A 27,674-nucleotide genomic window follows, 5' to 3' on the forward strand; every position below is an offset into this window, starting at 1 on the left:
ACTGGGCTATCAGTTTTTTGAGTATTTTAGTAGAGACCTAAGAGATATACATTTAATTTATTTTAAAAAGAAAAAATAAATTCTATCTTTTCCTGCTACTTACGAGTCCATACAGCATTGTCCTAGGTTCCTGTCAGAAAGGGAAACGTTCACTATATCTGGACCTCGTGGCGTCCTGAAAATTAAGACGAAGGATGTCCTCACATTCCTTGCAGCAGGAGTCCACTTAGGTGTCACCAACCTTGACTTCCAAATGAAACAGGCCATCTACAAAAGGAAAAGTGATGGCATCTGTATCATAAATCTGAAGAGAACCGGGGAGAATCGTCTTTTGGCAGTTCATGCCACTGTTGCTACTGAAAATCCAGCTGATGTCAGTATCATATCCTTCAAGAATACTGGCCAGCGGCCTGTGCTTTAAGTTGTAGTTGCCAGCGGGGCCACTTCTATTGCGGGCCACTTCACTCCTGGAAATTTTACTAATCAGATCCAGGCAGCGTTCCGGGAACTGCGACTTCCAGAAGTTACTCTATCCCAGGGCTGACCGCTAGCCTCTGAAAGAGGTGTCTTAAGTTAACTTGCCTACCACTGGTCTGTGTAACGCAGATTCACCTCACACAACAACAATAAGCACCTGCTCCATGGGTCAGATGCGGTCGGTGGATTCTGGGCCCGGAGATTCTGCGCATGTGCGGCACCATTTCCCACGCGCACTCTCCGACGGTCCTGTGTGATCTCTACTTTAACAGAAATACTGACGAAATTGAAGAGTACACTGCTGCTAAAAAGGCTGTGAACCAGGAGGAATTTCAGGGTGAGCGGACCTCTCTAGCACCTGAATTTACTGCTACTAAACTTGAGGTTGCAGCTGTGTCTGCAGGCAGGCAGGCAGGTGCCCCCTGTGCCTGCCAGTGGTTCCCTACGGAAGACTGGAGCATGCAGCCCCCGACCCCCACTGAAGACTGGTCTGCTGGCCCCCTCTGCTCATGCCACTGAATGAACACTGAGTGGTCTTAAGCTGTTCTTCCATGGTCTCTTAAATAGAAAATGGAATATAAAATTGGCAGAAAAGAAGTTTCTAAAAAAGTAAGTAAATAAACTACAAATTCATAAAATTTATTTCCCAAATTTAAATGGCAATCATAGGATTTTATTTAATTTGTTTGATTTGTATCTTTATCTTGTCTTTTTTGCTGAAAATCTTGGTTCGTAATGATATTAGTATAATAACGTATATGCTGTAATCTATTTTGTGTGTAGTGGAGTATGTGTATATGCTTATAATAGTTTTAAAATTATACTAACATTAAACTTAATAACAAGCCCAGTAGCTGCAACTTAAGATTTAGTGATCTTTATTTTTGGTTTCACTTACGAGTATATTCAGTCAAAATTGTATTTTTAAATTAACTAAGAGAAATATCCTTGCCATTATGCTACCAATTTATTATAAAGTAACATTAGTGAGTTTCAATTTGGTTTTTATTTTAGGGATTGCCTCACTTTTTAAATTTAATGTTATCTTTTAAATACATAAAACATGAGCAAGGTTCTAAGGTCAAAACTATAAAGAAGGCACATTAAAAAAATACCTAGCTTTCATTCTTGTACTTTCCACCACCTCTCTTTTGTCTTCTTCCTATCTAAAGTTTACTATTTCTTCTAAGTAATACTTGGTTTATCCCTTCACTGTTTCTTTTAGAAAGTATTAGCACATATGTGTGTATATGTGGATGAGTGTGTGTATGAATTCTTACACCTTTGTTACCCAAAAGGTACCCAAAGAGGTATAACGTTTTTTCATTCTTTTGTATAACCTTTGTGCTTTTGCAAATAGTAGGGATGTAAATAGCCTTGTGCATTAGTCACTTAATATTTCTGTGAGTGTATCTTCAGGGCAGATCCCAAAAGTGAAATTTCTGGGTCAAAGGGTAAATGTCTGTTTAATTTAGCTAATTAATAATTTGCTAATATCAAATCTTAGAGGTGGTATGGTTTTGAATTTCTACTAGAAGTGTATGAAAGTGATTGTTGGGCGCCTCGGTGGCTCAGTTGGTTAAGTGTCTGCCTTGGGCTCAGGTCATGATCCCGGGATCCTGGGATCGAGCCCCGCATCGGGCTCCTTGCTCAGCGGGGAATCTGCTTCTCCCTCTGCCCCTCCCTGCTGCTCTTGCTCACTTTCTCTCTCTCTCTCACTCTCTTGCAAAAATAAAAATAAATAAATAAAATTCTTAAAAAAAAAGTGATTGTTTTCTCACAGCCTTAACAACAGCGTATGTTTTCAAAATGTTTATCTGTTTTTAGATATCATGCCTCACTGTAGTTTCAATTTGTATTTCTCTTGTTATATATGTGATTAAAGGCCATTGCTGGTTCTTTTTCTGTGAACTATTTTCCATGTCATTTACCTATTTTTTTCCTAAAGCTTTTGGACTTTTTCTGCTTATTTCTTAGATTTTTTTTATTTAATAGCAATGTTTATTTAACCTTTCTATGTGATTTAAAATGCAAATATTATATTCAATTTTGTCATTTATCCTTATCGCTCTTACCATCCCTCCCTCCCTTCCTTTCTCTTCTTTATTCATACCATGCACATTTTTAATATCAAAATAATCAGGAATTTCCTTTTTGATTCTAGATTTTGAATCACAGCAAGGAATTTTTTACCTTTCCTAGATAAAAAAGGAATTCACCTGTATAATTCACTAGTACAATTTTATTTTAGCATTTAGATATCTGATAGTATTTTAAAAAATTCTCATGGTCTGCAATGCATCTTTTGATATACAGAATTTTATTATTGGTTAATCGTAAATATTTTTTAAATATCTCTTATGGTTTTTTTTTGATGAATGAGTTATTTAAAAATAGTCTGTATAGGGGCGCCTGGGTGACTCAGTCAGTTAAGCGTCCAACTATTGATCTCAGGGTTGTGAGTTCAAGCCCTGCATTGAGCTCCGTGCTGGGTATGGAAAAAAAAAAATTAAAAGTGGTCTGTATAATACCACTTCTTTGACAATTTTTGAGACTTTATGAATTTGGTGGTCATTTTTCTAAATGTTCAGTATGTACTTAAGTATTCTCCACATGTTGCTCCAGAGTTCTGCATATGACCACTAAGTAAATTGTGTAGACATTTTGTTCAAATTTTCTGTATCTTACTATTTTGTCTGCTTGGCTTGTAAGAACCTGAGTTTTGTCAAAATCTTCTATGTTGTTGGATTTGTCTATTTCAACTTATAGTTCTGGCCAGTTCAGCTTCACATACTATAAGAGTGTTTTACCACATACAAGAATTAGCATTTTTATATATTCTTAGAGAAATGATACTTTTCTCTGTGTAAATATAGTATATGTATTTAATATATACTAAATCCATCCTGCTTAGGTCTGTTTTTTTCTGATGTTAGAATAATAGACTTAACTGTAACTGCATTAGCATTTTCTTGGAATATACTTATTAATTATTTTAATTTCTATTTTTACTTGACCTTGGGTTTTGGGTGCATGTATTATAAAGACCATATAGCTGAAATTTGATATTTTTATATAACCTGAAAATATGTGTCTTAATAAGTTTAGTTCATATATTACTGAGAAGTAAGGGTTAGTTTATCCCAGATTGGTGTACTGCAGGTTGGGCTACAGAAAGATTTGAGTTCATACATTCCTATAAAGCTCTGTGGAGATGAGTTATGGTCTGGTGACTAAGAAAACCACTCCTGGTACATATTAAGGTTGGAGTCCCAGCCCCAGGTTATATGAAGAGAACATGTCAAATCTTGCTGCTAGGTTGACAAATCAAATGGCTGTAGTCACATGGCTTGAACCAGAAGGGGCAGATAATGCCACCTATCTACTACAAATACCGAGATTGCAGGTCAGGGTTAAAGCCAAGGTTCTGCCTTGTCAAATTGCTGATTAGTCTGGCTCCTGATCTAACCATGGAGAGATTTAATGCTTTCCATGGATTAATGATATTTAAAAGCGCCACAGCTCATATCTGAGGACCTTTTTCCAGTCTGAAACCTACCCTGAAATTCTCTTCATTGCCCTAGAATTGAAAGGGTAATGCAGGATATGCACACTAGTTATTGCTTCTATTTTTATGGGTTTTCCCAAAAAAAACACTACCCTAGAAATGTCTGGTGTCTGGGCTTCTAGCCATATAAACTTTATATATGACAACACATAAAATAAATACTGAATGCCTGATTAGTTTCTATACATTTACTTTTCCTTTTAAGTTTGTTTTATATTCTCTGAACTACTTTTCTCTCTCTCTCTCTTTCTTTTTTTTTTAATTTGGGGACTATTTGAGCTGCTTTTGTTTGCTTTCACATATCATTTTTCCTTTTAATGGTTTTGAATGTATATTACAATTTTATTTATAATAGTTATTTTATCCTGAATATTTATTTAACACAATTTAAAGTTAATAATTCAAACATCTACTGACCAATGCAAAGACCCTAGAACTCTTTAAATTTTATCATCCCAATTTTTACATGTATTGTATTAAGTATGTTTTATTTGCCCTCTTTTGAGCTCCACAGATTACAACTTGTTGTTATTGTTATTATTCTTATTTTACACAGAAAATACTTGTTAGATATACTTACTTTTTTCCCCACTGTTAAGCATTTTCATCAGTAAGTAGATTACTTAGAAGTCTCTTCAGTGTAGACTTACTTATGGTAAAATCTCTCTGTTTTTATATATCTTAAATTTTTTTTTGTCTGTTTTTCTCTCCCCGTTGAAAGACAGCTTTGCTAGGCACACACTATTAGGTTAACAACAATTTTTCCGTACAGTTAGAAAATAACCTTCCACCATGTTTTGGCTTCCATGCTTGCCATTGAGTTTTTATTTGTTTTTCTAAGTGCTTTTTAAGTTTTTCTATTCATCTTTGGGATTCCTTGACATTACTCTTAATATAAATGGGAATTGATTTTTCTTGACTATGCCGTATGTAGTGTCTGTGCTTTCCAATTACCCATTCATTCTTCATTTCCTTGCAGTTCCATCATTCTTTCCATACTCTCTTTAATTCCATCACTGCCACATTAGCCCACTCAAAAGTCACCATCCTCTACCAGATTGACAATACACTGTCTTTTACATAGTTCTTGACCTCCCTTAGTCTGCCATAGTTACACATACTTGATTTATCCATTTGTTAAAGTCTTTATTCTTGGGCTATTGGATGTGGTAGGCAAAATTCTAAAGATGCCTCCACCCCAAGATTCCTGCTCTTTGATTATTCACACACTAATCTGGGCACTGTTGTGAAGGGATCTTGCAGATATAATCAGAGTTCCAAGTCAGTTACCCTTAAAATATGGAGATTATCCACGTGGCCTGACCCAATCAAGTGAGCCCTTTTAAAGTAGGGTTTTCTCCAGTTGGCTACAGAAAGGGTAGTCAGAGAGATTTCAAGTGCAAGAAGGAACTCGCTCACCAATACTAGTTTAAAGATGGAGTGGAGAGTAAGGTAGTATGTGTGAAGGAATGTGGACAGCCTTTACTTGCTGAGAGAGACCCCTGACCAACAGCCAGCAAGAAAATGTGGACCTCAGTCCTACAGTCCTGTAGCTATGGGTGAATTCTTCCAACAACTTCAGTGGGTTTGGATATAGATTCTTCTCCACAGTCTCCAGATAATAGACCAATTTGGCTGATACTTTGATTTTAGTCTGTGAGAACTTGTGCCCAGACCAAGATAACTGCGATAGAATAAATAGATATTGGTTTAAGCTGCTAAACTTGTGGTAATTTGTTATGCAGCACTTGTATGCATAAAAATTTGCTAAGAGGACAGATCTTATATTAAGTGCTTTTATAACAAAAAACAGAGGTATTTTGAAAACAACAGAAAATTAATATCTTGGGCCTCCATACTCCTGGCTCTTCTCTAATCATTATGACCACTCTGTCTCTGGCTTATTTTCTGGATTTTCTTCCTCTGTCCAATCCTTAAAAGCTGGGCTTTTCTATTGATCTTCAATCAGTCACTACCTTTATAATTTTGTCACCGAAAACAAGAGAGTCTATCAATCTGTGCAAAAGTTCTTTCTCTTTCCTTCTTTATGAGGTAATGGATCTCACGTTTTTGTGTTTAAATAGCATTTGCAAATCTTGAGTATTCTCTCAATTCTTCAGCTTATAGAAAAAGTTAAGGATAAATATAAAGAAAACAACCCTATACAACATTTTAAATTTGACACTAAAACTTCACTTAAAATTTAACTGAATCCATAATTTTTTAAACTATTCTGTTTTCTCTGATTTCTTTTCCAATCCCATTCTGCCCTTATTGTCTATGTAATAACATGTAGAATTTAATATTTTTATTAGGATTGTTTGCTAGTTGTTTCAAGTATATGTGTCTCCTCTCCCTAAAGGTGAGGAATTCTTAGGTTTTTGAAAGTAGGGACTGGGGCGCCTGGGTGGCTCAGTTGGTTAAGCGACTGCCTTCGGCTCAGGTCATGATCCTGGAGTCCCGGGATCGAGTCCCGCATCGGGCTTCCTGCTCAGCAGGGAGTCTGCTTCTCCCTCTGACCCTCTTCCCTCTCGTGCTTTCTATCTCTCATTCTCTCTCTCTCTCAAATAAATAAATAAAATCTTTAAAAAAAAAAAAAATGAAAGTAGGGACTGTACCCTATTTTGGAACTCCACCCCCAAAGAGAGCACAATTATGGGAACATTAAATATGTTTAATGCAAATTTTCAGACTTACAGAGAAAATGAGAACTAAAAAGGGGACTTCTATAATAAAGGGAGAAATGGGGATGTGTTTGCATTAGTTCCTACCACCACATTATCTTGAATTTCTCTCCACTGTCAACATTTTAACTCAGAAATACCAAGACCACAGTGCAACCACAGAGAAAGATGAGGACCATATTCTATTTTTTTTTACTTTCCTTACCAAAAAATACATAAATTTATGTCTAGCATCTTCTGTATGTATCTATTCTAGCTATTTTCTTCTGGGCCGTATTAAGACACAGGTTTTTCAAAGCAGAGCCCTTGATTTGTTTTGACAGAGACAGCACAAGGGACATTTGACAAATGCTAAGTAATCAACACCTAAAGATGCCTGACAGAGCTAGCAGATTTTGCCCATTTAACTTGCTTTCTTTAATGCCTAGCCTAGTCTTGTGCACAGCTGAAATCTAATAAACTCTTTATCATGATAGATAAGAATACCCCGAGGGCCATGGACTGTAGAGACCTCAGGTCATATCTGGCCACTATGCTTCTCCTTGTCCCAAATATGAATTTATTCATGATTAGTTCTGCTTGCTACTGCAATCAGAAAAGCTAAGGAGGTCATATGGAGACTGGAGGGAAAAGATGTGATGAATGTAGAAACAATAGGAAATGATGAATGGTCCTACAGCCTCTCTGGGCAAGAGGTTTCAAAAGAATGCATAAGAAAGAATAGATTTTCCTGTGTCTGAATGTATTGTCAAGAAATAAACTACTTAAAATGCACCTTTTTAATGTTCTCATTTGTCTTTTCTACATATCTCAACACACTCTTTTGCAAAAGCAAAATACCACAGCCTGATTAAATATTAAAAATCCCCACACAGAGTCTGTGATAAAATGTTATAAGTGTCATCAAAGGCATTTCAGAATATTATAATACAAGTTAAGTGAAAATAAAGGCCAAGAACTATAGCAATACAATGATTATTGATAATAAGATAATACTAGCTACTATTTATTAAACATTTTCCACCTGCTAGGCACACTGCTAAGCAGTTTATATAAATTAGCTCATTCACTATTTTTTAAAAGTATGGTTATGTAGACAAATGATAAAATGGAGGAAAAACTTGTCAAAAGTTATATAGCAAATAGAGAGTCAGGATTTTTACTCATTGGTGTCTTGCTCAAATTCTTAAAATCCATGATATACTGCCTCTCAAAAAGATTTACCATTGATTTTAAATGTATTTTTAGAAATTGAGGGTTTTTTGTTAAAGATTTATATTTTATTTCATAGTATTTTCCTAGCGTCATCCTAAAAATCAGTGTTTCAGAAAGAGAGATGTGCTTCTGAACTATGTTGTTATGCATTTGCCTTCCATATCTTATGTCAAATGATGCTAATGGATAAATTTTGAGAGGATAATGTGAGGTATATTTAAGCAAGTAACGTGTCTTCATCAGGTTAGATTATAAGTGAAGATGACATAGATTAAGGGAATTAGTGTGAAAAAAGGCTTCATTTTTCTAGACAAAAATATGTTCAAGCATAAATTGAAAATGTGAATCAAATTCAACTCAACCCTAATTTTTAAAATCTATTGATGTTGAAAGAAGCAAGTACGAAGTCATACTTTTTCCTCTCTAATTCTGATGGGTTTTTCTTTGTCTCTGTAGTTCATGTACTAATTTGAATGTCATGTTAATGGAGGTACTAGTTTTGTGGTGTTTAAATTGCTGTCTTTTACATGACAAGCTTATAATGACTCGTTTAAATAAGTAACATGTTTTCATAGATTAAACAGAAATGTTACTATACTTTTTCTGATAGATACATTTTACATGTGGTAAAATAAAGAGATAGTTTTAAAGAATGTGCATATTTTATCTAAATTTTTGTAGCTCTATGTCTACTGGATTTTGGAGATGGAATTCTGTAATTTTCAGAGAGAAGAAAAGATTTGCAGAAAGTTCTGATCAAATAGTATATAATATTAAATGTTGTGATAACCATCTTCAAAGAGATCTTGGAGCAGGTAGTTTTAGCCAGCATGGAAGATTTTGGTTTTCTCTGTAGAATAGTTCTCCACAGAAGGTTTGATTGCAAGACAGGGGGCCAGTCCTAGAGAGTTTGGACCTGGAACTAGATGTACTCACCAGAGAAGTTGCTAGTGAGGTGAGGATGTCCAGCCAGACAAGAAAAGTCAGTTATCTTGAGAAAAACTGACAAGTAACTCGTCAGTCTGAGGAACTACCGTAATAGCAGGTGTACAAGGCAAAAACCAGAAATCTACAGGGAAGTCATATATTAAGATGTGGTAAGCAGACAGGCCAGTTACTTGTCAACAGATGTGAGGAAACAGACTAGCCCTAAAGCATGGAGTTTGAGGTTCAGAATCAGGTCTCAAGTGGCAAGGATGGGGGCATGAGACAATCGGAATCTCAATCCTGAAGAATCCCTTGCTGTGCTGGTTTGCTTATCAAGGTCAGGACAAATTACAGAGTTCAGATAGGAGACAGAATCCCCCTGGGAGGAATCAAGTTACTAGAACTGAAACATAAAGTAGAACTACAGGAGCAACCAGATCAACTGAGTATTGATCACAATCATGACTTCTCTCTCCAGCAAGGATTGAAATCTTTCTAAAATTGAGACAGGGCTTGTAAATTGGCATTAGTGACTATAGGCAGAAGATTACATGAGGCATTTCCCAAGTCTTCTGATTATAATAAACCAGAGCGATTATGGTAAGTTTTCACTTTAGGACTGATACTTAAGGCAATAGACACATCATTCACTTTGGTTTAGGTTGAAATGGTTGAGCAATCATTTTCACTATTAGCAACACATATGCGATAGAAGGAAAACATGGATAGAAAGAGCTACAGCTCAACAAACTAAATTGGAGGGATTGTAAAGAGGAGAGGTACAAGAAGGTCCAAAAGGTCACACTGAAACACCCTTCAGAAATTATGCTCCGGACTCAGCCTGATAGTTTGCTGCTTTAAGAAAAACATTTGTCAACTTTGTATTGAAGAACTTACTTGGCTAGGAGAAGGGAGATTTTACTTTTACTTCTGATTTATTCACTGTATAGGTATGAGAATTATCTGGGCCTTTAGTTGCTTCCTGAACAATAAATAAAAGAAATGAGATCTCTTAGAAATACTTGATTAAGTAGTTCTCTATTTAAGGAAAATTTTTGTAATAATACACACTTGCTAATAGAACAGAACTTTGAAAATGTTATGTTAGCTAAAAAGTTAAATTACCGCCTTAAAATTCTGATCACATATTTGCTTCTCAATCACACCGACACACAAAGATTATGATCACCATCAGAAGAGACAACTTTGAACATGAAGTCCGGTGACAAATAGCTGTAATTTCACAAATATCACTCCATTCTTCAAACTGTAATAATAATTTCAGTTCCCACTGTGGACTTTAGATTCTAATTTATATTTTAGGTTAAATATATTAGTCTCTTCCAACAAAAATGAGATAAGCGTATTATCACAAAGTAAGAGCAATGACATAAATTTGCACATTTTGTAACTTTAATGTACAAACCAACTCATTTTGTTTGATAAGCACATGTGGAAATTTTTTTTTTTTTACTTCAACCAATCCAGAATTTTATGTCCCTTTAAAAAAGAAAAATAAATATATCAGTAGCCCTTGGGGATTTTGTACAGCTGGGGAAGGAAACGCTGACCCAGCAAGCATTGAGAATTTGGTGCTGAGATAATGTTTGCACAAATATACATCACTTTCTTTTCACTACTCAGAGCCATGGAATTGCTGCTTGGCCTGGCAGCTCGATTATTTCCCATGCTGGCACCAGCTGTTCTATACTTTGATGGACTTAACCACCCAAGACAAAAGTATACATTTGTTCTCCAAATGACTTCATGGAGTCTTTTGAAGGCAAGTGAGGACCAATTCCCAAACTTCTTGCTTTCTTTAAATAACTCCTAATACATTATATATACTTCCTTTATTCTTTTTCTCTCAGGCCCCAAATCAACTAAATCATGTGTGTTTTGTTTTGTTTTGTTTAATAAACACACTTTAAACTGGCTTTGCTCAAACCTAAGATACATGCTCACAGTCAAATTTTCCAGTTCTAAAAATATCTTCACACCTTACTATCTAACACCTTGACCTCCTCATCTTTCACATTCTTAAGATATTTTGGCATACATGTCTATTCTAACACCAGCAGAAGTCTAGGGTTTTACCTCTGAAGAGGCCTCTGAACTGCAAAATACCAGGCACATAACCTAATACTTACCTAAACCTAGCCCCAACCCCTAACTCTGAATCTAAATTTAACCCTAACCCTAACCTTCTGAAGAGGTCTCGGAATGGCAAAATACCAGGCACATACACTATCCCTAACTCTAGATCTGAAGAAAGTGGCTTCCTGAACACATGATAAGAAAAGCTGAGAAACAGCCAAAAAAAAAAAAAAAAAAAAAAAAAAAAGTTTTGGCGTAGAAAGCAAAATGTCTGAAAGAATTTTACACTTATAATAACAGAGGGTTCTATGTAAGGTAAAAATTAGAAAAAGTGACCACCATGATATCACATTATCAAGTGCTATGGAAATGTAGTTAATTTTTTTCATTATTTTAAGGTCTTGGCATCCTGCAGACATGAAATTCAGAACACAAAGCAGATCACCTAGATGAACAGAAAAGAACCCATGTTGATGCTAGTGACACTTTTGATAGCCTCTTTGCTCAGTTCCTAGACCTTGTTAACTCCAGTAACCTCCACTTTTCTCCCTTCTATTCATGATCAGGTTCACACTTTTCTGACAGCAGAGCACCACCTCTAAAGTCTCAGTGAATCTTTTTTACCTCTCCATCTTTCTTGTTCTTCACTCCCTTCATCCTCTCTAGTCTCTTATCTTTCAGCACAGTCCTAGAAACACACTCTGCCTTGTCTGAACCTGAAACAGTTTCAGTGATCTCTTCAGTGACATCGTAGATTTGTTCACCCACTTCACCTGGCTTGCCAATTCCCTTTTTAAAAGTACAGACTTGTTTTCTCTGGCAGAAAACAAAAGGTTTAGGTGCATTCTTAGAGAAAGTACTTTATGTAGGTGCATCCTATCATAAATTCATCCTCTGCTTCTTGGCTAATAATGACTCTTGGGACCTGCTATTCCCACTGTTTCTATGATGTTTAGAACCAGAAAAGCAAACTTTGGGGGAATATAGCAAAAAGCAGTGCCATTTTCTAGTACTTTATTAGAGGCCTCTAGAGGAAAGGGATTGAAAATCTTTTTTTCAAAATGTGAGATTCAGATTGGTAGCAATAGAGTAATTATACTCTGTTACTAACCACAGAATGTTGGATTGGGGGGCATCTGGGTGGCACAGTCGGTTAAGCATCCAACTCTTGGTTTTGCTCAGGTTGTGATCTCAGTGTTGTGAGATCCAGCCCCATGTTGGGCTCCATGCTCCGTGCTCGGAGTCTGCTTGTGACTCTCTCTGTCCCTCTCCCTCTACCCTTCCCCCACCCCCACTTGCATGTGCTCTCTCTCTAAAAAATAAATTTAAAAAAATGTTGGATTGGAAAATCAATGCTCATTCATGTAATTTTTATTTCTCACTAAGCATTATATTGATTGATTAAATATGCTCACTCTACTAGCCATTTAAAATAATCTTTCTATTTTTATTTCCTAACTCCAATGAATTTCTTTAGAAAATCCCAGCAGTTGACTTCTGCCCAATCACAGCCAGGGTTCACTTTTTTTTGGGTTTGTGCAGTTATATTAATACAAAGTGGAAGGCTCTGTGTCCAAATTTACTACCCTTTGAATAATTCTAGAAGTCTCTTTGACTTTTTAGACCAGAGGCTGTGTCAGTTTGTATTATTGGTACTTACCTGATTAATCTGTTACAGGTATGTCCTGCTGGATTGAGATTTCTGTAAGTACAATCAGGCTTGTAGGATCTCTTCCCTACTAATTTCTCACAGCAAACTTTGTCACATTATCATAACTCATAGGACTTGTAAGATTCTCATTTAGTTATTACCATATAGACTAATGGTTAAGTGCCTAGGTCTTCAAGTTAGACTATGTGTGTTCAATTCAAGTTCAGCCATTTATTGTGAGACATTAGAGACTCAATGTATCTCTGAGTTCACTGTGATCATCTATAAAATGGGGATAACAATAGCACTATCTCTTGTGTGGTTGTGAGGCAGAAATGAGGTAGTTCATATAAATGTCATAACCTGATGCCTGATAAATGGCAAACTCAGTAAGTATAAGCAGTGTTTATTAATGGATGTAAGTAATGATGCTGTAAAAGCCTTCAACAAGTATGTGTATTTTTTTCTTTTGTAAAGACCTGCCATTAAGGCTGCCCTAAATATTTTTTAGGTTATCTTTACCTATAGATTTCTCACAGATTCAAATCTACAGTGGAAATGAGTTTTTTCTTTAACTTTGAAGATGTTTTTGTAGCAGTCCTTAAGAAGACTCCTGTGTGATCCACACGAGTAACATAGACCTTCAAGTGTCTCCTCTCTCCAGGCAACAACAGCATAAAATACGTAAACAAATGAGTAACTTTATTTGCTGAGATTTAATTGATTATTCATGTTACATTATTGTTCTTCCTCAAAGTTTCTGTCCCCCTTAGGTAACATCCCTCATTATCAGAAAGAGGAAATTTCTCAACATGTTACTTTGACGGCATAATTTACCTAGATGATTGTCATTATGATGATGCTTTAGATTTGTTTAGTCCACTGTCCTGAGCAGAAGAATAGCTGGCTTCTATTCTTCTTCATACATTATTGAAAAATGCTACATTCCCATTGGTGAAATTTTGTTGAATGATTGTGTAGCATACCTCTTTGTGAAGTGGAGAGTGATAAATGAAAACAGTCTCTGCCTACACTCCTGATTTAATTGGTTATTAAAATAATCTCATATTGGACTTGTATTTTACTCTTAGAAAATTGGCAAAATACTAATACATTTGGTTTAACTAGGCCATGTTCATGTCTTATTTAACTTTGATTCCCTCACATGAACTCATTTATTAAGAATAAATGCCTGCTAAATCAAATTAAGTAGCCAAACAGTAGAGAAATGAAAGTTGTGATTAATAAGATGGGCCAGAATGAGATACTGTTCTTGTTGAGAAGCTTACTTTAATCACCTTGTTATTTTCTAGCATAATATAATCATTTATTAACATGATAGAATATTTTCCATATATAGAAGATAATAGTTTAGTATTATGTTGATATCTGCCTGAGAATAAAATAGGCACTTTATCGAATTCATTGGAGGTGTCATGAGAATTGATATCTAAAACTAGTTGTGGGAACAAATTTAAATTCAAAAATCTGGAAGAGTTCACATTTAGATATTTCCTTATGCCCACTATTGTTTGGGAATAATGCAGTTTCAATTTATAGAACTCCATCGTGTCCTTTAGGACTGGAGAGAAACTTGATAGGTCCTCCATTGAACCTAGAGGGGAACACACTGCAATAGGGTGTTCATCCAAAATCAGTAATGATATAAAGTTGATGATCTCTACTGGAGGAAAAAGGTGGTGGTGTAAGATGCTGCACACTAAGCACGTTACTCATTATATATGTATTTAATAATTCTGGACTTGACTAATAAAGTGCTTTGTAGCATATATGCCTTTTTCCCCCCTCAGAATTAAATGTCTGAATTTTGAGGAATTTTAGCATGCTTTGGTGAGAGGAATAGGCAACTCATTTTCAGAAAATTCAGGCACTAACTGCTTTTCACCAAAAGGTATATTATTGACCAAAATTTGGCAGTCTAATCTGGAAAATCAAAATGAAGAATTCTGCTACTGGCGAGAGGAATGCATAGGTAGAGAGAGGTGAAGAATATAAGTTATTTAGCAGCTTTGGACCTTCTCTCAACTTCGATTTAAATATTGGAAAAATATCAGTGTTATCATTTCCAGAAGCCATTCTTTTAGAAATGAAAATTAGAATATGATGGAAAAATACAGTGTTGGGAGTTATCCATCAGGAAACCAAATGAAAGGTGTGTTAACATCTATCCACCTTCGTGGTGAGGGCTGTGTATTACACATCTGCCTTAAAACTTACTGTGCTGGAAACTTCACCGCAAAGATTCCAGTTTTTCATAATGACTTTTTAGTGAAAGTGAGTGAAGTTTAGCTGCTAGGTATGTGCTTCTCAAACAACAGACAATGAGATCTTTTAACATTTCCAAAGCTATTTTCTTTGGAATGCTATTCTGTGAGATTTGGTAGAAAAGGGATCCTATGACAGAATGTTTGGGAAACAATGAATATTTTATCCCCTTGTTGTAAATTCACTGTATATATATTTTTTATGTTAAAGACTTAAAATTCCTAGAGTAAATAAAAACTGAAAAATAAAACAAAAAATCCTGCTAATTCAATGAATACAAACATTATATATATATATAACGTGTAATGTAAAAAAATATATATCCATGCATATCTATACATATGTGTGTTTATAAATATCCTTGAATCCATTTTTCCCTGAACACCTGCTAATATTTTGTGGCACTGGCTGATACTGAACACAGTCTTGGAAAGGCTGGTCTAAGGAATTAAAACCTGTAAATTATAAAGGAAATACTTTCAGGTGAAAGGGATGCCTGTGGTAGCCGTCTTCAACTACTCTGTATTTCCATCCAGGTCACTTCATAATTTTATTCCTTTCAGTGGACTCTGTCCTAGGGATAAAGAAAAAATGCCACTTACTACTCCAGAGGAGCTATTGACTGCAAATAATTACAGTGGGGCCTGGTAAAGGTGTAATGATAATAAGAAGACATATTAGCTTAGGTTTTCTTGGTAGCAAATAACAAAAGCTAAATCACAGTTGGATTCATGAAACCCAGAGGCAGAAATATAACCAGGCTCAGTAAAGGTCTAGAAAGTAGCTATATCATTTCCAGTAATGCAGTGCTTTTTAACAAAGTATCTTCCTAAGCAAACATTCAGGATCTTGTCTGGAGATTCACAATGAACTCTGTTGCTGATTGGAGTGTATATATATATATATACATGTACACATATACATATGATACATATTAAAGAAAACATATATAAGTGGTTGTTTTGTAACTGCAACATGTATGCCAGGCATTGGTAATCACAGGAAGTTACTGCCAGTGTCTATGTTTAAGCTGGCCTATGACTTGTTTCCTATTATCACTGTTGCCCAGCATGAGTTTGTCAGAGATACTCTCACATTCTGACTTCCAAGATCTCTATCTTGCTATGCAGACTTAACCATTAGTATTTGCAGAATTTAATGAACATAAACATTTCAGATAAAGCCAAGATCCCCTTTAATTTAATCCCTGCCCAATGCCATTCCCTTTCCTTCTTGCCCAGACGCAACTGCAGTCATGATCTTCAGTCCATATTTCTATACTTTTACTATTCACATGCACTTAACATTCACCAGGGCACCACCTCACCCCACTCCACCCCCCAACCTCATATACCCACATTATTTATAATGGGAAAATTGATATTGTATTTTCCAGGGTCCCATGGAATACCTTCTCCATCCATCTCCCGAGATCCTGAGCTGCATGTGGATGGGGCATGGGTGGGTAGAGGGACTCCTGGTTACCATTTTAAAACTTAAAAGGTGAGAGATTTGTACACATGATTCAACCAGAGACCTTTATTTATTTAAGAACCAAATAACTTTATTGAAACCAAATTAACTTTATTTATGGCAGAACTGGAAGAAAAAAACTGGAACGTTTTGCAAAGGCAATACTGCAATATGCAGGCTCGGCATGGTGATCAGGGAAAGTCACCATGCACCCTGTGGGTAGAGGGGAAACAGTCCCAACTCAGTTCTTTTTGTCGCTGTCGCCCAGGGTGAGCTTGTCAAAGAGGTACTCTGCCATGCCGGCTTCCGGGGCCCCCATCTTGCACAGGCTGGTGACATAGCCCCCCAGCTCTTTGATGGACTTGACTTGCTCGTGCAGGTAGTGGCTCTCGAGGAAGTCGCACAGGTGGGCGTCGCTCTTGTCGGTGGCCAGCTGGTGCAGGCCGAGCAGGCTCTGGTTCACGTTCTTCTCCAGGTGCAGGGCGCACTCCATGGCGTTCAGGCCGCTCTCCCAGTCGTCGCGGTCTGGCTTCTTGATGTCGCGGAGGCAGATGCGGCCCCCGCGCTGGTTCTGCAGCTGCATCAGCTTCTCGGCATGCTCGGTCTCCTCGCGGGACTGGCGCAGGAAGAACTGGGCGAAGTTCTTCAGGGCCACGTCGTCGCGGTCGAAGTAGAAGGCCATGGACAGGTACACGTAGGAGGCGTAGAGCTCCAGGTTGATCTGGCTGTTGATGGCGGCCTCGCAGTCAGGGTGGTAGTTCTGGCGCACTTGTGAGAGCGGCGAGGTGGCCATGGCTGGCAGCCCGGGCATCAAGGCGAAGGTGGTGCTGAAGCGAGGGCTGCGGGGCCAAAGGCGGTGGCGGCGGGTCCTCGGCGCCTTTTCAGGGTGGGCGACGAGGGAGGCAGGAGGCAGGCAGGCTCCTGGGCTAGCGGCTCACGAGCTCTGGGCTGGAACCGGAAGGTGGGTCCGTTACCCGGGAGTTGGGGGGTGGGGTGAGGATCCGTTAGCAGGTCATTGGGGTCAGAGGGGAGGGTGCCCTGGGCTCTCGTGGGGCTAGGGGGGCGTGACTGGGCGGGGCTGGGGGCGGGGCTGGGGCGGGGCGGAGCGCGAGCGCTGTTCCGGGTTCCAAGGAGCTGGGTGACAGTGCGACTCTGTGCTGAGCGGGTGGCCTACATAATGCTTTTAAATGTTACTCGTGAATAGAAGTGCAACCGTTTTGAGTTAGTCACATGCATGGTTTCTTTGAGCGATGTACTGGAATATTGTCCTGATGGGATTGTTCATTAAATACAGTGTGGACTCATTGGAATACTTAGTATCACAGAGCTTTATTTGGATGGCAGCTATCCTCAGTGACTCAACATCCATATTAATGACACTTCTGATAGCCTCCTTATTCAGTTCCTGGAGGGACCTCCACTTCTCTCCTATTCATGATCAGGTTCAGTCTTTTCCAACAGAGCAGCACCTCCAAAGTCTCAGCGAATCTTTCCACCTCTCAGTCTTCCACTCTTTTTGCACTTGTTCTTCACTCCCTGTATTCCCTCTCATCTCTTACTCTTGCAGCGCAGTGCTAGTAACACATTCCTTCTGCACTGTCTGGACCCCAGTATGGACGGCGTCAGTGATCTCTTCACTGACATCCTAGATTTGCTCACCCCCCTCTCACCTGGCTCGCCAGTTCCCTTCCTCTTGGGTAAATGCAGATTTCTCTTTTCTCTCGCAGAAAACACAAGTTTTAGGTGCATTCTTAGAGAATGCACTGCTAACCATGTGGATGTATCCCTCCCTCCGACCTCATCTGTACTTTCACTGCCACTCAGCAAGCCTTTTTTTTTTTTTTTTAAACTCCTTCAGTTATATTCTGTGGAATGAACCACAGTGGTAAGAAATACCACTGATCTCAAATTGCCTTTTATTCATTTATTCAGCAAATATTTATTGATTACCTAATATTGCCCAGGCACTGGTCTGTGATTTGGGCATACATTAGTAACAGAGAGAAATTTCTGTTCCACTGGGGTTTGCATTCGAGTGGAGAAGCAGACAAAACTAAACAACCATCTTTCCCCCAACCCCTTATTGTCCCAAGTGCATACATAAAAGATATTACATGTGTATATGTAAATTTTAAAAAACTATATGTTCTATGGAGCCTGGGTGTCTCAGTCTGTTAAGTGGCTGCCTTTGGCTCAGGTCATGATCCCAGGGTTCTGGGATCGAGCCCCTCATCGGGCTCCCTGTTCAGTGAGAGCCTGCTTCTCCCTCTCCCTCTGCCTGCTGCTCTGCCTGCCACTCTGCCTATTTGTGATCTCTCTCTGTCTCTCTGTCAAATAAATAAATAAAATATTTAAAAAAAATAAAAATAAAATAAACTGTATGTTCTTAGATTCAAGGATCTTATAGTGACAAATATAAGACCAATCTAGGTATCTATAACAATTTGTGCATTAATTCAACAACCATTTAGATACTCCAAATGTATATCAGACACTGATTCTGGAGATATACAGAAGAATCAAACATGGTCTCTGTTCTCAAGATACAACATAGAGTGACAGAATATTATAAGTGCTCTCAGATAAAGTTAGGATAAAATACCTATTTTTTTTTAAAGGTTTTATTTATTTATTTGACACAGAGAGAGAGGCAGGCAGAGGGAGAAGCAGACTCCCTGTGCAGGGAGTCCCATGCAGGACTGGATCCCAGGACCTTGTGATCATGACCTGAGCCAAAGGCAGATGCTTAACAGACTGAGCCACCCAGGCGCCCGAAAAGGCCTATTTTCATGGAAGGGTTTAATCTCATGGCTCTAGTTGATGCACCTTTTTTTTGGGGGGGGGTCTTTTTATTCCCCTTTGGAAGCTTATGCTATTTTATAATCAGTTTTTATGAAGAAAGCAAAGGATCAAATATCAAATATCACAATGTAAATTTCTCTAAACAGTTTTAGAGGTATATAATTGTTGATTCTGTAAGGAGATAGAATAATAACAATGTCTACTTGATAAGTTGATTTTAATGATAAAATCACACACTAGAGATGGAAAAGAACTATGATAAGTTCTCAATGACATAAAATTTTATTCTATATTTGCTTAACAAGTGCTTTGTCTTTTTTTTGAGATTTATTTATTTATTTTGAGAGAGAGAGAGATAGAGAGAGAGAGAGAGAAGCAGGAGGGGCAGAGGGAGAAGGAGAGAGAACCCCAAGCGGACTCATTGCTGAGCGTGAGCTGGAGGCAGGGCTTGAGCTCACAAGCCTAAGATCATGACCTGAGCTAAAACCAAGAGTCGGAGGCTTAACCCACTGTGCCACCCAGGCACCCCTACAAGTACTTTATCTTAATATAATTGTAGACTTTAAAAATTTCCTTGGGAGATTCCATTGTAGATTTCAGTGTAAGAATCTATTTAAATAAAAGAGGTCTTGATTTTGTAGAATATTTTCTCATTATATTCCCAAGATTATTTAATAATTAATTTACCCCTATAATTTTACTCTATAAATATTTAAAATAATAATGCTATTGAATAGTTTTATGTGTACCATATACTAAGGGGTGCCAGTGGTGTTTCTCAGATATTTCATCCCTCATAATTACCTCCTAGGGAAGTAGATAACAGTAATATATATGTTATAACTATGAGAAACCCAAGACATAAAAACCAACTCTTCTAAGAGAAAATCAACAAACAAGCATGGACTGGGACTTGAAATTTCCATAAAGGAAATATACATATGTATAAACAGCATTCCATCCAGTTTTTCTTTAGTGAGGAATATAAAACTAAATACAAACATAGAATGGGAACAATATAGAGCAGATTATGTTTTTTAAAAATATGATTATAGGACCATAAAATGAAATGTTTGTGGTCGGTATTTGTGTTAGGGTTCTCCAGGGCAACAGAACCAATAAAATATATATATCTTATTATTATAAGAAGTTGGCTTATATAGAAGTGTTGAATCACTAAATTGTACACCTGAAACTAATATTACACTGTATGTTAACTAACTGGAATTTAAATTAAAACTAAATAAATAAATTCTGGGGGAAAAAAGGAAATTGGCACATGCAATTAAAGAGGCTGAGAAGTCCCAAGATCTACAGTCAGCAAACTGGAGACCCGGGAGAGATGATGGTGTAGGTACAAAGGCTAGCAGCGTTAAGAACCAGGAGGAACTGAGTTTCAGTTTCAGTTTGAAAGTAAGAAAATACTAATGTCCCAGATGGAAGGCAGTCAGGCAGGAGGAGTTCCCTCAAGGGATAGTCAGCCTTTTTGTTCTTTTCAGGCCTTCAGCTGATTGGATAAGTCTCACCCACATTAAGGAAGGCAATGTACCAATTCAAATTTTTTAAGGCAAGGTGTTTTTTCCAATTTTACTGAGCTATATTGGTATATGACATTGTATTAGTCCAAGATGTACAACATAATGATTTGATACATATATATTTATACTTATATATATTACAATTATATATAATATATATCGCCAAATGATTACCACAGTAAGTTTAGTTAACATTAATTACCTCACATAGTTATTTTTTCTCTAATTATGAAAACTTTTAAGATTTACTCTCTTGATAACTTTCATATATATAGTACAGTATGTTAACAAAGCACAATGCTGTACATTATATTCCCCAAACTTATTTATCTTATAACTGGACATTTTTATCTTTTGACCACCTTCACCCATTTCCCGTACTCCCCACCCCCTCTTACTGGCAACCATCAGTATGTTCTCTGTATCTGTGAATTTGTTTTTTTTGGATTCCACTTATAAGTGAAATTATATAGTATTTGTCTCTCTCTGACTTATCTCACTTAGCATAATGCCCTCAAAGGCCATCCATGTTATCACAATTGGCAGGATTCCCTCCTTTTGTGGCTGAATAATATTCCATTGTATATATGTTACAATTTCTTTATTCATTCATCAGTGGATAGTTGGGTTGTTTCCATGCCTTGGCTATTTCAGTAATGCTGTGATACATGAGGGTGCAGATATATTTTTGAGATAGTGATTCCATTATCTTTGGATATATACCCAGAAGTGAAATACTAGATCTAGTTCTATATATATGAATAGTAGTTCATATTATATTTAGTAGTTCATAGTAGTATTTAAGTAGTATTTATATGAGCATATGGTAGTTCTCTTTATAATTTTTTGATGAATTGACATACTGTTTTCCATAGAGGAATCTCCATACTATTTTCCATAGTGGTCAACAGTGTACAAGGGTTCCCTATTTTCTACAACTTCACCAGCACTTATTTCTTGTCTTTTTGATGATAGCCATTTTAACAGGTATGAGATGATAACTTGTGGTTTTGATTTGCATTTCTCTTATGATGAGTGATGTTGAACATCTTTTCATGTACCTGTTGGACAGTTGGATGTCTTTGGAAAAAAATGTCCATTCCGTTTCTCTGTCATTTTTTAAATCAGATTGTTTGTTTTTTTGCTATTGAGTTGTATGAGTTCTTTATATATTTTGGATATTAGCCTCTTCTCAGAGATATGACTTGCAACTATTTTCTCCCATTCCTTATGTTGCCCTTTCATTTTGTTAATTGTTTCCTTTACTGTGCAAAAGCTTTTAAGCTTGATGTTCCCTCTTGTTTTTTATTTTGTTGCCTTTGCTTTTGGTGTCAAATCCAAAAAGTCATCACCAAGACTAATGTCAAGAAGCTTACCCCCTATGTTTTCTTCTAGGAATTTCATGGTTTCAGGTCTTATATTTAAATTTTCGACCCAATTTGAGTTGATTTTTTGTGTACGATTTAAGATGGGGATCCAGTTCCATTGTGTTGTGTGTAATTCTAGTTTATCCAACATCATATATTGAAGTGATTTTTCTTTCCCCATTGTATACTCATGCCCCTTTTGTCATAAATTAATTGACCATTTCTGTGTGGGGTTATTTCTAGGCTCTCTATTCTAGTCCATTGATTTATGTGTCTTTTTATGTCAATACTATATTGTGTTGATTACTATAGCTTTGTTATACAGTATGAAATCAAACTATGGTACCTCCAGATTTGTTCTTCTTTTTCAAGATTTCTTTGACTATTTGGGTTATTTTGTAGCTCCATGCAAATTTTAGGATTGTTTATTCTACTTCTGTGAAAGATACCATTAGAATTTTGATAGGAACTGCATTGAATCTGAGTCTACATTGCTTTGAGTAGTATGTACATTTTAAAAATAGTAATTCTTTCAGTCTCTGAGCATGGAATATCCAATTATTTGTCTTCTTCAATTTCTTTCATCAATGTCTTATTGGTCCAGTGTGTCATTTAAAGTCTTTATTTCCTTTGATCTTTTGCTTAGATGATCTGTCCATTTCAGTCAGGGGGGTGTTAAAGTCCCCCACTATTATTGTATTGTTGTCAATGTGTATCTTTGCTTTTGTTATTAATTGCCTTATAAAAGTGGCTGCTCCCATGTTAGGGGCATAGATATTTACAATTGTAAGATCTTCTTGTTGGATAGACCCTTGAAGTAGGATATAGTGTCCTTCCTCATCTCTTATTACAGTCTTTGGTTTAAAATCTAATTTGTCTGATATAAGAATTGCCACCCCAGCTTTCTTTTGGTGTCCATTAGCATGGTAAATGGTTTTCCACCCTCTCACTTTCAATCTAGGGGTGTCTTTGGGTCTAAAATGAGTCTTTTGCAGACAGCATATTGATGGGTCTTGTTTTTTAATCCAATCTGATAGCCTGTGTCTTTTGATTGGGGCATTTAGCCCATTTACATTCAGGGTAACTATTGGAAGATATGAATTTAGTGCCATTGTATTGCCTGTAAGGTGACTGTTAATGTATATTGTCTGTGTTCCTATCTGGTCTATGCTGCTTTTAGGCTCTCTCTTTGCTTAGAGGACCCCTTTCAATATTTCCTGTAGGACTGTTTCGTGTTTGCAAATTCCTTTAGTTTTTGTTTGTCCTGGAAGCTTTTGATCTCTCCTTCTCTTTTCAATGACAGCCTAGCTGGATATAGTATTCTTGGCTGCATATTTTTCTCATTTACTGCTCTGAATATATCATGCCAGTCCTTTCTGGCCTGCCAGGTCCCCGTGGATAGGTCTGTTGCCAATCTAATGTTTCTACCATTATAGGTTACATATCTCTTCTCCCGAGCTGCTTTCAGGATTTTCTCTTTGTCTCTGAGACTCATAAGTTTTACTCTTAGATGTCAGGGTGTTGACCTATTTTTATTGATTTTGAGAGGGATTCTCTGTGCCTCCTGGATTTTGATGCCTGTTTCCTTCCCCACATTAGGGAAGTTCTCTGCTATAATTTGCTCCAATATACCTTCTGCCCCTCTCTCTCTTTCTTCTTATTCTGGGATCCCAATTATTCTAATGTTGTTTTGTCTTATGTTATCGCTTATCTCTCGAATTCTGCCCTCGTGATCCTGTAGTTGTTTCTCTCTCTTTTTCTCAGCCTCTTTATTTTCCATCATTTGGTCTTCTATATCGCTGATTCTCTCTTCTGCCTCATTTATCCTAGCAGTTAGTGTCCCCATTTTTTATTGCACCTCATTAATAGCCTTTTTGATTTCGACTTGGTTAGATTTTAGTTCTTTTATTTCTCCAGAAAGCGTTTCTCTAATAACTTCCACGCTTTTTTCAAGCCCAGCTAGTATCTTTAAAATCATGATTCTGAACTCTAGGTCCGACATCGTACTAATGTCCGTATTAAATCCCTGGCAGACGGTACTACCTCTTGTTCTTTTTGCTGAGGTGATTTTTTCCATCTTGTCATTGTGTCCAGAGGGGAATAGATGAATGAGAAAACAAAATGCTAACAGGGTAACAACGTCCCCAGGAAATATACTCTAAACAAATCAGAAAAGACCTGAAACCAGGGGAAAAGAAAGGAAAAGAAAGAAAAAAAAAAGAAAAAGATAAAAACAAGCGAAAACAGAGCAAAACAAAAAAAGCAGAATATCATCAGATATGATTAGCCTGGTGCATAGATTAGTGCCACACACTAGATTTTGGGTGTATTTTGGCCTGTTTGAAGATAGTGCCTCCCAAAATTTTAAAGAAAGAAAGACATATATCTACAAAATAAAGGGTCAATACGATGAAGGGATGGAATATGAATGTAAAGATGAAAATTATAAAAAAAATTTATAAAAGGAATTGATAAGATAAGAAGTTGTTTGGAAAAAGAAAGAAGAGGATAAAAAAAAAGAAAGAAAGTAAAGGGGGGACAGAATGTGATCAGGCAGGAGAGTAGAAGAAAGCCATACACTAGAGATTTAGGGTATATTTTGATCTGTTAGAAGAAACTGTATCTCAAAATTTTAAAGAGAGAACAACTTATATATATATGCCAAAAATAAGGGTAACTACTATGAAGGGATAGAATATGACTCTAAAAATGAAAAATAAAAATTTTTTTTTAAAAAAGGGATTGACAAGATGTTGGTTGAAAAAGGGAAAAAGAAAAATTTAAAAAAAAAGACAGTTAAAAAACAAATTAACTTTTAAAGACTAAAGAGTCATGGTAAAAAAGGCCATGAATTCTATGTGCAGTATTCCCTTAGTGCTGGAGTTCTGCCGTTCTCATTGATCGGTAAACTTGGTCTTGGCTGGCTGTTCTTGCTGATCTTCTGGGGGAGGGGCTTGTTGCCGTGGTTCCCAAATGTCCTTGCCAGAGGCAGGATTGCCCCTCCCTTGCCGGTCCGGGCTAAGTAATCTGCTCGGGTTTGCTCTCGGAAGCTTTTGTTCCCTGCAAGCTTTCCGTATAGCTTTGTAGGGCGAGAGTGAAAATGGCAGCCTCCCGATCTCTGCCCTGGAGGAGCCGAGAACTCGGGGCCCCGCTTCTCGAGAAAAGCAGTCAGTCACTCTTGTCTCCCCGGTCTCCGGCCACACTCCGTGCTCACCTGGCCTGTCACCGAGCGTTTCTATGGCACACGACTCGGTGTGGATTCTCCAAACCCAGCAGATCCCTGCGGTGCGCTCCCGCGCTTCTCTTCCCCGGGGAGGAAGGGGTGGCACATTTATTCTGAGATTCCTTTCATATTGTAGCTGACATAACTAGATTATTTTTAAATAATTCTTTTATTTATAGTTTTATTTTTACAAATAATTGATATATTCATCTACTTTTCACCATGCTATAAAATTGTAAGAAGAATATATATGAATACTGATTTCATAGCTAATAAAACATGTATGAGCCCAAGCAGAAGGTCACAGAGAAATGTTTATAAGCATTAGGTATTAAATTGACAGATGTTGTGGAATCAAAGTTGCACATACACAGTGGGATACTCGTCATGAATTCTACTTGATGTTAAAATGAGAGAGATATCAAGTAAGTAGAAAACTGTTTAAACATCTTCATGTGCATCTTCTTCTACATTTGAGTTTATTTTTACTTGGTGTATAGGAGTCCTAACAGAATCATGTTTCCACCCCTTCCTGGTGAACAACTTCTCAAGGAAGCCTGGCATCCTATAGCCCTTGCCTAGAATAAAATCTTTAAAAGCAATTTTTCCATAAAGATCTTCAAGAATATCCTGTTCAGGAAAATTCTTTCCATATCTCCCATCTTGGGCCTCATGTAAGACCTTGGGATCAATCAAAGGTTCATCATTTATTAGCTTTTTCCACAACTTGGGCTTCAGGTACCATGCTCCATACCTCATCTTCACCCAGTTGGGTTTGTAAGGATTCTGTGGTGTCTTGAGTTTCCTCTCCCAATTTTCCCACTGTATGGAGAATTTTATATCATCCATTTTATCTAGCCCCATTCTGTACTTTAGATCCAAAGGAACATGGTTTACTTTCTTCGTGTGGCTCATGTCATAGGTTGGTTTGCATTCATAGCCAATGTCAAACTGTTTCATGATGAATTCTTCATCAGTGCCCAAGTCTCCAAAAGTAGCAACACATTTGCAGATGTGTCAGTACTTTTCTATGAAGGGGAGGGTTTTTGAGCAAATCCTTTGTGCTTGACTTCCTTTCTTCATGAGGCAACTTGTCTGGATGTGACCCAGGAGTCTTCTCACTAAGACTTAGTTTCTCACTAAGCTTTGTGGGGGGCTTCATTCTTTTCTTGGTGTTCTGACAATAAGCCCATGTGTCCTTCAGCTTCTTGTCAGGATCGAGCACTTCCAGCACCTTTAATAAGAGGTCTGGAGGTAGATCTTTCTCCAGACTTGGGTAGAGAGCCAAGGGATGCTCGGTCAGGTGGTCTTCGATATCCTCTACGAATGCCTTCCGCGCTAGCTGGGCCGGTGACAGTGTGGAGAACAGGTCTGCTTTGTGGATCAGCTTTTTCTGATTCTTTGTGAGGGCAGGTTTGAGAACTCTGTGAGCAATCATGGGAAGAAAGCCTTCCTTAGGGCCACGTGTGATCAGATCTTCACAAGGTGGACATCCCCTCCTGAAGTCATCCAGCCCTTCTTTCACAAATATCCACCGCCAGCTGTCCAGGGTGGTGGGGAACTTGAGAAGCTTGTTCTTGTGCTTTGCGAAACACTTGGAAGGTAACCTGTCTTTGCAGTTCATGCCCGGGGGTTGGTTCCAGTGGCCCAGGACTTAACAGCCACTTCTTGTCCACCATGGTACCTCTGGTCCCGGGGCGACCACCAGCTTCAGTGGTTTGTTTTTCGGTTGCTAGGAGACTGCATAGCCAGGCGCAGTCAGATTCTTCCCAGAGGTGGGTCAACGCAGGTGCCCTCTGCAGCCAGCTTTCTCCTGGAATGGGCAGTCAAGGTTCATTCCTTTTTGTTGCAGGATACTATTCCATTATATGGGCATGCCCCACAGCTTATTTATCCATTTGTCTTTTAACAGACATTTGGGTTGATTCCAATTTGAGGTTATTACAAATAAAGCTGCCACAAATATTTGTGTTCATGTCTTTGTATACATACGTACTTTAATTTCTTTTGGTTAAATTTTAGCGAAGAGAGGAATGGCAGAAGCATATGATAGGTGTTTATTTAACATTTTAGGAAACCACCAAACTTTCTGAAAGTGGTTGTACTATGTAATATTTCTTCTAGTAGTGTATGAGAATTGCACTTCCTCCACATACTCCCCAACACTTGGTATAGTCATTTTAATTTTGGCTATTCTGATAGGTGTGTAGTGGTATCTCACTGTGCTTTTAACCTGCGTTTCCCTAATAACTATCTGTTTGTGTGCTTATTTGCCATTTATCTCTTATGTGGTGAGTATCTGTTCGAATTTTTTACACATTTTAAAATTGTATTGTCTTGGGGCGCCTTGGTGGCTCAGTCGTTTG

General features: G+C 37.5%; 2 protein-coding genes across 2 annotated transcripts; both read right to left on the bottom strand.

Moving 5' to 3' along the window:
* Positions 1-16,463: 16,463 nt before the first annotated feature.
* Positions 16,464-17,316, bottom strand: LOC118356532 (ferritin heavy chain-like). Its single transcript, XM_035725624.1, has one exon. The coding sequence runs from the start codon at positions 17,187-17,189 to the stop codon at positions 16,620-16,622; it is 570 nt and encodes a 189-aa protein (XP_035581517.1). The 5' UTR covers positions 17,190-17,316; the 3' UTR covers positions 16,464-16,619.
* An 8,378-nt stretch (positions 17,317-25,694) lies between these two features.
* Positions 25,695-26,987, bottom strand: LOC118356592 (protein FAM47E-like). The gene is given in 3 exon segments (XM_035725847.1): positions 25,695-26,299; positions 26,334-26,939; positions 26,941-26,987. Coding segments are annotated over 3 exon segments (1,203 nt in total). The 3' UTR covers positions 25,695-25,749.
* Positions 26,988-27,674: the final 687 nt, after the last annotated feature.

Source organism: Zalophus californianus, chromosome X (assembly GCF_009762305.2).
Source record: "Zalophus californianus isolate mZalCal1 chromosome X, mZalCal1.pri.v2, whole genome shotgun sequence".
Classification (NCBI taxonomy): Eukaryota; Metazoa; Chordata; class Mammalia; order Carnivora; family Otariidae; genus Zalophus; species Zalophus californianus.

Bases quoted from the DNA above. Each gene is read 5' to 3' on its own strand.
- LOC118356532 (XM_035725624.1), bottom strand. From the start codon at position 17,189: ATGCCCGGGCTGCCAGCCATGGCCACCTCGCCGCTCTCACAAGTGCGC.